This window comes from Seriola aureovittata, chromosome 23 (assembly GCF_021018895.1).
Source record: "Seriola aureovittata isolate HTS-2021-v1 ecotype China chromosome 23, ASM2101889v1, whole genome shotgun sequence".
Taxonomy (NCBI): Eukaryota; Metazoa; Chordata; class Actinopteri; order Carangiformes; family Carangidae; genus Seriola; species Seriola aureovittata.
The window spans coordinates 6,075,918-6,086,807 of NC_079386.1; the positions used below are offsets into that span (position 1 = coordinate 6,075,918).

General features: G+C 36.3%; 1 protein-coding gene across 6 annotated transcripts; it reads right to left on the reverse strand.

The window, feature by feature from the left end:
• Window positions 1-35: 35 nt before the first annotated feature.
• On the reverse strand, window positions 36-10,307 carry btr33 (bloodthirsty-related gene family, member 33). Of its 6 annotated transcripts, none has more exons than XM_056368423.1 (11): window positions 10,221-10,307; window positions 7,974-8,212; window positions 7,030-7,186; window positions 6,495-6,512; window positions 3,656-4,222; window positions 3,450-3,545; window positions 2,577-2,810; window positions 2,064-2,211; window positions 1,911-1,937; window positions 910-1,055; window positions 39-805 (listed from the first exon to the last, which is right to left on the reverse strand). In XM_056368423.1, the coding sequence occupies exons 5-11, from the start codon at window positions 4,217-4,219 to the stop codon at window positions 374-376; spliced, it is 1,647 nt and encodes a 548-aa protein (XP_056224398.1). In that variant the 5' UTR covers window positions 4,220-4,222; window positions 6,495-6,512; window positions 7,030-7,186; window positions 7,974-8,212; window positions 10,221-10,307; the 3' UTR covers window positions 39-373. The 6 variants fall into 6 exon arrangements, with proteins under 6 accessions (XP_056224400.1, XP_056224396.1, XP_056224401.1 ...); XM_056368422.1 differs by lacking the exon at window positions 10,221-10,307 and adding an exon at window positions 9,252-9,444; XM_056368421.1 differs by lacking the exons at window positions 6,495-6,512; window positions 7,030-7,186; window positions 7,974-8,212; window positions 10,221-10,307 and adding an exon at window positions 4,585-4,756 and having other exon boundaries at window positions 38-805.
• Window positions 10,308-10,890: the final 583 nt, after the last annotated feature.

A 10,890-nucleotide genomic window follows, 5' to 3' on the forward strand; every position in this document is an offset into this window, starting at 1 on the left:
AAATATTATTTGAAAGGGGCAGGTATATGCTCAAGGTGTTACTTTTTGATCAAGCACAAGTGATGGGAAGATGAATGAGGAGGAGGAGGAGGAAAGGTTAGCAGGTACAACAGTTTGAAGTTTATTGAAGGAGGGAGGCAAATTAAAAATAGGATATTAATTATTCATCCATATCTGAAAGTAGTTACTGTTGTGAATGAAACATCAAATAGGGATGAAGAGCATAACTAATCACGTTTCTGTACAATAGATTTCAGAAGACAATGTTTGAAAATCATGAAACAAAAACCATAAGTGTTTGAAATGACACAGACAACAATCTTATGCTGTTTTAAATGAGAAAACTATAAACAGACTGAATACACATTTGACATCATATTGTAATATCATCTAAATCCCCGCCTCCATTGACTCCACTGACAGGGCAGAGGGTAAGTGGTGAGCTGTTATTGCCACCATCACTCATTTCTGGGTTAAAAAAGGGAAACATGGCCTCAGTGAATTGGAACTTTGTAAAGGAATAGATGTGTGACTGGGCCTGTGCATCATAAAAGGACACCGTCCCATCTTCGTAATCCAAAAACACCCCAAGAACCTGTGGCCTCTGAGCGAGACACAGCAGCTCTGCCTGTCCTGCACATGCCCGGTACTCACTGCCCTTCCTCAAACAAACAGTCAGATAGCCTTCCTCTGGGCACAGTGTCACCACGCCTTTCCTCTTGACTGACTGTTGAGCTACACCCAAGTCCCACGCTGTCTTGTCTGTCACGTCCACCTCCCAGTAGTGCCTCCCTGTGGTGAAACCCTGCATAGCAAGAGCACTTCAGGTCACTGTTTATTTCTCAGTGTGTGAAACAGAAAGACATAATATTCTTGAAGGGACAAACATATACAAAGATCTTTATTTACCTGGGTGGCAATGACACATGGTGCTGTGTCAAAACGCTCTGGTATGTCCACCAAGTTCTGCTCAACATCTCCATCCCAGACCTGTGTCCCATCCTCTGACAGAACCAGCCAAGGGTTGGCTGTCCCAGGGTCCAGATGAACATCAGCTGGTAGACAGATACAATTTATATGGAACTTAAACTTCATAATCCTCTTTACATAAATTATTCTTTTTTATTTGTTTCCATCAGTTAAGGCATTCAGAAAAAAATAATGCAACAAGTACTTGATGAAAAGTTACTAAGTTAGTGTTTCTCATTGTTACAAAGGCAGGTAATATCCAGTTGCATGAGTACTTTAAGTATCCTGTGGACTTTCCCTATGGCAATATACACACAATATGCACAGATGATTTGCAGTTTTGTTGGTTGATTTCATGGCTGAGAAAGTATTCAATCACTGAACCCAATCAGAGCAGAAGCAATTAATCAATTAATCAATTAGTCAACTGTCAGAAAATTAATCGCCAAGATTTTGGTAATCAACTAATTTCTCTGGTAATTCATCAAGCAAAAATGCCAAATAAATGACAGGTTACATTTTCTAAAATGTGAGGATTTGCTGCTCTACTAATTTATTTTGGTTGAACAAAATAAGCATGGTGACATCACCACCATCTTTTCTTCATAATGCTTTAGGAACTTGTGATGGATATCAGTCACAATTTGTTGACATTTTTAGACTAAACAATACATTTTAAAAATTCAATAGATTAGAATGAAGACAAATGTTGCAGACTTAAACCTTTTCAGATGTAACTGTAACTATGTCAGATTTCCTTTCCTTTTTTTTTACTCCCTTCCAGTGGATTTTATACCATTTTCTTATTTTCTGTCCATTGATATTATATTTATTGACACTAATTTTGAAGAGAAACAGGACAAAGATGTAACAAAGACAAAACAGTGACAGATGCTGAAAGATGTGAGACTATTTGTTTTACTGTCTAAGTCAAACTGTACCTGCATATTGCTTCATCTTCTCATGCGCTGTAAATTAATTAAAATATATGAGCAATACAAACAGTGGTCATGTGTTCAAGCTGTGGTCAGTGACATTCAATTAAAGCTGCTGTTTTTTACATTGAGTACTGTTGTAGTGCAGTTATCATTGACCTTGAGTAGAAAGCTTTTTCAAAGCCAACTGGATCTGCTCTTCAGTGTTGGCCACGGCTCTCCTTACAGTCCCCAAACATGTGTCTGAATGGACAGTGATGTCAGAGCAGGCTTTGGCAGATGGAGGTGAACTCAGAGCCGGAAACCTCTGACAAAATAAGACAAAAAAGAGAGAAATGGCTTTAAAGCAGAGATGAGACCAGACAATATGACACGAGATGGGAATAAAGATGACACTGTAAGAGCAAACTTCACTTTAGTTAGAGAATTCTTTTCTTCATAATGCTGTCTGACAACTCTGCTTTAAGTATCGATTTCTCCCTGTTTGACAATCACATTTACGGTCAGTTTTTCTCTCTTATTATTGAGAAGAAGTAGTGCCTCTTGTTGCAAGACAACTGAACAAATGATCCTTCTTTCACTGAAACTCAATCTCTTAATATTGTTTCAGGCTAATGATAGTAATTACACTGACTGCTCCTCTTTCCGTTTTGCTGTGAGTTGACTCCTGACCTGCAGAAGATGCAGGTGGTCCTCAGAGTGAGAAAACTGCACCATCTCATTTCTCTTCCTCTCCAGCTCACTAATTTCCAGCTCCAGCTCTGCGATGAGCCTCTCTGCCCTCTCCTCTGCTGCTGCCTGCTTCTTCTGGATCGTGTCCACCAGCTCAGCCTGACTTCTCTCCATGGAACGAAACAGTACAGAGAAGACCTCCATGCTTTCACTAATGTCCCTCTTTGAGTTTTGCTGGAGATATTGAATAAGGAAAAATAACTAAATGGGTTATACAGTACATATGGATAAAAGGAATGTAGTGGAGTGTGCATAGCAGAAAAAGTATTGTACTACTGCAATCCGAAAACATACATTTACTTGAATGGGAACTTTTGGACCCCATACGAGGGGTCACTAAATGGATGTGAAAACCATATGCTATGGCCTTCACAGTCTTTGAAGCTGTTCTGGCGGCTTATTGTGGCCAAACACCTTACTAAGACACTTTATGTTGGTTTTTCCTGTAATTTGTCTGTGTGTGTATATATACAACCAATATATGTATATATATATATATATATATATATATATATATATATATATATATATATATACACATATATATATACATATATATATGCCATAGCATATGCGAAGGCATATGCGAAGGCCATAGCATATGATTCATATATATATATATATATATATATATATATATATATATATATGTATATGTATATGTATTAGTTGAATTGGTTGATTAAGTTTTACGTTTCTTGTTGTTGGTTGCATCTTTTCAGCCTCTTTTCCTACTTTCTTATACATTCTAAAGTGCTGCTTCTTTGGCCCAGTTTTCCTACAGAAACATCCAGTGATCTTATATGAACTCACTTTGCTGAGCTCCACAGAGTGTTTGATCTCCTCCGCTTTCTGCAGCCTGTCCTGGATCATCTGCTTAACATCAGCCTCCATCCTTTTCATCTGAGCCTGAACATTACATACATTGATTAAACCCAAAACTGGAATCAAAGTCCAAAGGCTGTCAAAGAATTTGATGGGATGATGGCAAAATGATGATGGGGAGTTAAGGACCTCACCTTTTTTTTCTGACTCTCTCGCTCCACTGGGACAGTGTCATGACAGCGGTGGTCGGTCTCGGTGCACAGCACGCACACACACCTCTGGTCACTCCGGCAATACAGTTCCAGGAGCCTTTGGTGCTTTTTACACATCCTGCTCTCCAGCATTGCAATAGGTTCAATCAACTTGTGAATCTTCAAGGTGGCAACTCTCAGGTGAGGCTCCAGGTGGCTCTCACAGTACGAGGTCAGACACATGAGGCAGGACTTCAAAGCCTTTGTTTGCTTCCCAACGCACACATCACAATGGATGCTTTTTCCTGGTATGATGTCATTCTGCCTTCTTGCTCGGATCTGCTCTGACATTTCCTTGGCGAAATAGTTTTCACAAAGCTCTGGACGGCCCTCAAAGACTGTCTGACATTTAGGGCAGCTGATGGCAAGGCTGCTGTCCCAGTGTGATGTGATGCAGGTGAAGCAGAAGCTGTGACCACAGGGAATGGAGACTGGCTCAAAGAAAACATCCTCACAGATGCAACACTGAAACTGCACATCTGACAGGAGAGTGCAGGGTGAAGCCATGACCTGAGAAAATAAGAAAGAAGATCAGTATTAACTGATTATGAAGAAATAAATAATTCTGAGTCACAGAGGAAATTTATTTTGGTGACATTACCAATCACTTTAAAAACAGACATTTACCATATGGTTATAGACCACAGAATTTCCTCCCTTTTGTCATTAATGTGGGCACTATAACTACTTTTTTGTACAACCAGAAACATCTGAACTTGCTTATCATTAACTTTAAACAATTCACAGCTGCCCACTGGCCAAAGTCCAGCTGCATGGTCATGACTCAGCTTCTCACTCACTCTCGGAAACTCACTCTCAATTCAGCTTCAGTCATGGACTGAATACACTAGAAATAAAATCCAGATACTAACATGCATGCTCCTTTCCACCCAGTGTAATTCATCATCCTGCAAGTGTTTTACTGTACCACGCTCCCATAATTGTCCACCCCACCGAAAGATGGCAAATGGCTTCAAATATTAGTCCCTCTTATATTCCACTATAGCTTCCTGGTAAAAGACATCATAGACATCATTGAAATTATTGTATCTGTTTACTTAAACATACTCATCTGTTAGTTTGTCTTGATCTTACCTTGTTGCTCAACGTGAAACTTGACCTCTGAGGTAGCAAAGGCAAACACAGGGACTGCAAAGCTAAAGTCCTCCTTGTTTTCTGTTACCACTCCCTCTGGAATTTTTTTTCCCTCCAAAGCTTTATAACCAAAATGTTTTTCCAAGGTGGGAGGAGTAATGTCTAGATCAGCTGCCTCACTGGGTTTGTATTGTGTAGCATTTCTTTGTATTTTACTCTATAATAGTGTTATATTTGCACTGTTTTGAAATGCATTGCAAGACAATCACATTTATCACTTCACCACTCAAAAGGCTCTTTATTTCAAATTGACAGGAACATACTATGTATATTCACGCAGCATGAGGTAATTACAGTGCTGTATATTTGTTTTGGGAATGATCCCTGCACGTGTTATAGCTACATGGAGCACATGAGGTAAGAAATGTATAAAGTTCTTTCAAAACATCACATAAAGATAATGCTATGCACAAAGGAAGTAGAAGATCTGGACAATTAGTTGTGAATGGTAGTGAAAAAAAGTAAAATACAAAAAACAAACAAAACTTTAGAAAGACATTTGCTTTCTCTCTGTGTAAAATTATCATTGCACGCTAAAGTTGCTAAATGGTACGTTGAATTATTTTGAATAGTAAATACAAAAAAGTATATTAAGGTCATTAGTAATGCATACTGAATAGTATTGTTGTATAAATTTGAGATAGGGTTATTTTAAGAAAATTCTCCAAATAGGTGAAACTACATTTCATTTGATAAAATTGATTTCCCATCATAATTTTTTTTGCAATTCACTTCAAGGAAAGCAATTTAAAATGTTAAATCTCTAATCAACATAAAAACTTGTTTTTGCTTTGCAGAACCATATCATCTTGTCTTTCCTTCACTGGTCTCATGTCTCAACAGACTTAACCCTGCAGGGACTTCAACTGTGGCAACAATCTGTATTGTCTGCAGAGCTAGACACATGCACACACAAAACAAAAAGATATTAATGCTTGACACAATAAATTGTAGATTATTTGAATCAGATGTGAATACAAACTAGGCATGACATTAGTCTCAACTCTGCCAACACACTCTCTATATATGAGTTTGACAGCTGAATAGTTGACTTTAATTTGATGTTCAATCCAACAAAATGATCTGTTGACAAATATGTACAATATTTTACAGGAAAGAATACACACGATAATATACATGCGAGTGTGTTTGATCAACATAACTTACATTCAACATCATATAAAATATAATAACTATACTTATATTAGATTATACTATATCATTATAAGTATTATATATATAAATGAATGAAAAATTGCTTTACCATGTGTATATAAAACTATGACCTCTATAGAATTTATGAATCAAACCCAGGAAAACTACTTTGAGAACTTGGTATAATTAGTGTATGTTTTATAAATCATGTTTAATCTTTTGTATTTATAAAATCATAACGCAGGTATTTATTCTTTGGTTTTGTAGACACACAAGGAACATTAGCCTAGTGCCTGATGTAGCCCGTGTTAAATACAAGAGATACATAACAGATAATGAAACACAAGATAAATATAGTATAGTTGTGACTAGGTATAAATTATGATTAAGATGATGACAACAAGTTTATTAATTGGATACACAAAGCAAAGGCAAATGACGATAAAATTAAAGTAAAAATGCATATACTTACGAGGCCCTTTTGTTGTAGCTTGTAGAGTCAAGGTCAATTTTGGCAAAATGGAAGGAAAAATACATTCAAATGAATTCATATTTTCTTAAAATCTCTAGAAAATCTAATATGTACTGTACATGTCTGCATACTGTATTTTGGTTGCATGATATAAAAACTGACAATAAAATGAAACATACTTTACATTTTTACATTACATAAAGAAAAGAAAGGTAAGATTATGTTGTCAGTGTCCTCTTACAAATGCTAAGATGACACTCATGACTGAACAAGGGAAGGAAGGAGGAAACTGAAGAAAAAGTCTTTGGTACATGAAGGAGGAAGGGAATTGATTTTTAAATGTAAAAAGAAAATGATACTATTGCTGTAGGTAATTATTATTAACTGTCCAACAACTGCTCACCTTTAAGGAGAAAATGTATCAGCTTTCAAGCACATTGGGTTCAATTTAAGCTACTGCTTCCAGTAACTGAGAAATGAAGAGGGTTGCGGTCACATTACAGTAAAGACATAGTGAAAAAATAAAATATCTCACCAGTAATTGCAGTGATGTTTACTCCACTGCTTTTGATGTTCTCAAGCATAGAGAAGAGAGTGAATGTGTATTTAGTTCCAGCAGTGAGAGATGAGACTGTGTGAGTTACTGGTCCATCTCCATCTGGTGCCATGATGTTTATCTCTGTACCATTAACCTGGAGAAAAAAGCTGACATTGTCATTCACTTTATTCCAGTGCAGAGTGATACTGGTGTCATTTTGTCCTGTTGAGGTGAAGTTTTCTGCGTTGGGTGGAACTGAGACAAAGAAAGCAACTCAGTGTATAAGACTGAAAGTATAAGAATTGTTGGTTTGTTGTTTCTTAATTCATAAGGTGTTTGATGCATATAACATATTTCGGTAAATCATGTTGACTTATTATATTACTGACATAATCACTACTCCTAATGATGATTAACTCCAACTTGCAAATCACTTGATCATTTCACTACTATCCTGTAGGTTCAATCTACTCCATGCTTTTTCAAATAAAATGATATACTGACAAGAATTATTTATATACGTATATAGATCATGGGTATATTGCCATTAGTTTACAATGTTAAAAATCCAGTTTTTATCCTCAGTGATTGTCAAGCCCTTTCTGTTTTTTTCTAATGCCTTTCCAGTTGTGAAAAAATTCTTTCAATGAGAGTGTATGATTTGATCTGATTTGACTTGATTTTTGTGGTTTTGTGAAATTTCTTTGAAGCTAAATAATTCACCTTCAAGACAAAAATAATTTCCTTATATTAATATAATTTTTCAATACTGTCCTATTCAACAAATCTTTCCATTGTGAATTTGATCTTCCCGGTTGATTTCAAGGTTAAGTTAGGAATTAATATTTGCTTATATATATCTATTTATATATATCCGAACATGCCTTAATCTAACAACAAACCTCTACATGGTATATGAGAGTAGAAATAAAATCCATTACTTGTTCTGAAGCAGATGAATGGGAAACTGAGGGAGCAATTATCATCTGACCACTGTCCTGAGTCACTGAATGCTGTGGTGACACATTGCTCTTCGATAGAGTTTGGTTCTCCTTTGGCCCAGTGTCGGAACAGAGAGGTGCCTCCATCAGACGACAGTTTTTCCCTGTGTAGACCGATCCACAAAAAGTTCCCACTAGTCATGTTTGTGATGATGTCATTTTCTGTCCGATTTGTTATACTAAGAAACAAACAGAAACATATACACATCAACATGCAGCATAAGTAATCACAACATAACATACACAAAGAAATCCATTGCAATAGTGATTGTTTGGAAATATAGTGCATTATGTGGTAATTTAAGGATTTGATAACATGTTCAACCATATGGAAAACATAGCCATTTAACTATCAGCAACATAATCACCTGACAATTCTGAGCAAAATTTACTGTCTGCATACCTATATGTATTTATGGCATGTTTGAGGTGAGAAAAAGGTTTTTTTTATCGTCAAGGGGGAAAGGTTTAGCCTGCTTAACAGCCTGTCAAAATCAATCCTCTCTTCTCTGGTATGAGCATTCATCTGTATTGTATAGCATAAGCAAACATATAATGCACATGTCTCTCAGACTTCCAAATAGAGAAGAGTATAACCATGCTAAGTGTACAGTAATTCACTGTTGGCTCTCCTCAGACTGTGCACTGGTCCATCTCAACCTAGATAGACAGACTGACATCAAATAATGAAAAGTTTAAATAGTAAGAAATAATTATATTTCATAAAAATATATTATTAATATACATGTATTATGTATAAAATGTTTCATATCTTTTTGACGGCTGATGGGTATGTTGATGATCCTGACAACACAATATAAAGTGGCAGTGTCCATTTTCATACACTGCACACATTTAAATACATTTTCAAGATAATTCTGTGTATTTCTGAGAACTCTGACCTCTTTTTTCTGTTTCATTGACCAAGTATCCACTATGAAAAATAAACCACACCCTGTGGTGTTCACCCACTGATGTGGCACTGGTGTAATTGAATTTCATTCCAGCAGGTGATGCTCACAGCCACATTTATACAGAGGCCTATTTACATTATTCAATATTATACCATAGGAAATATACAAAGATATATTTCCATGTATTTGATGGGCTACAAACACAAATATTACAAGTCATTACAATTGTAAGTGTACAATATTGTGTACTAAATTTGTACAGACTATTATACTACAAGGGACAGAAATTAGAGCAGTATTTTACCTTAGAAACATTGTTGACATTGTTTTATAATCCTGACAGTTTTTTCGAAACAGTCTCCAAGAAAGCTTTTGCTTAGCATAGCAGTGTATATTTCTGAAGTATTTAAGAACAATTAAGCCACCTCACCACCATGCTCCTCACATGTCAAATATGACAAATCAGGCACAAACAAACAAACACACACTGAGGTGTATACACCTTGTTCATCTTCCTAACATGCAGCCAGTGCGCCTGTGCGGCAGGAGAGTGAAAGCGGAGGCAGATGTTGCCTTCAAGGCTGCCGACAAAAATCGGAATTATGAGGAGAAACAGAGAAATTACAAATACAAAAGATGGATAGGATCTAAGTAAGGGAGTCAGCATTTATGAAAATGTCTTTGTGGAGAATGGGCACGGAGAGGACATTGTAAAGTAGTGTTGTCTATGTAATACACTTTGTACACAGATTAATGTTGAACATGCTGTAATCCGGTGTGGAATAGATGTATTTTTATTAAAAAAAAAAAAGAAGATATTGACAACTTCAATAATTCCACTTGAAATCTTCTTATTTTGAATCCTATTTTAATGTGTGAATGGTGATAAAGAAAACCTGTGTTTACAGCTATCTGTACTGTTTAGTGTAGCTAGTGTTCCCCTTTGTTTTTTTTCTTTATTCTTCATGCTTTTGCTTCATATTTTGAATAACTAAGTTAGGTATAGGCTACTATAATGATAGAAAACATTGTTTAACTATAGTAATTGTTCTATATTTCACGCTCCCATCCCGCACAGCACTAAACGGCTGACAAAGTTAGCAACCACTTTTAAGCTAGCTGATGAAAATACGTCAAACTAGCTAACGGTTAGCTAAGGAGATGGTGAGGACTAGCTAAAAGGCAAGCTAATATTGGACTTAACGTTAAATTTATGTGATTTATATATGATAAAACTGGTCTGTGTAGGTGTATGTCAAACGTGACCGGTTACCGTTAAAAGTTGTGGAGGCTGGCTGTCAACTTCTTCCGTCCCCTGCTAGCACAAAACATTATAATAGGTCGGCCATTTTTATCTCCACACAGGCGGTTCTGTTCCATTACGTATCCAACTAAGCAAAACAAGCAAGGCAACACACACAACACCAGGGCCGTGGAAGTCACTTACCTAAATGGAACGCAGCTATTATTATTAACGATATGGGATACACCTGTGTTTTTCCTCCTGTCAAAATCTCTACAATTAAAATTGTCGATGCAATTTTTTTTCTACTGGATTTTTACAGTCCCATGGCATAAAGAAATATAAGGAAGAATTATGATTTTTTTTATATTTGAAATGCAATATGAAAAGCACTTTCAATTATCTGTGCATGAAATATGCTTTGCCTTGTCGAAATAATCATAATTACTATTACACATAATTATTTACTTTGTGATTAAGACAGGATTTCTACTGTATCATCCGTATTACTATTTAAATCAACCTAATATTTATCAATGAACCAGTATGAAGCAGGGTAGGTGTGTCTCTTTGCAGGCACAGTGTTGTTAATTTTTTTTTCTTCATGATCCTCAATTATGATAAATCACGTGATTGTACCTGCAATTACAACTTTGGTGCTTGTGAGAAGGCGTTTCCGCTGGTCACCTGAACGCAGCAC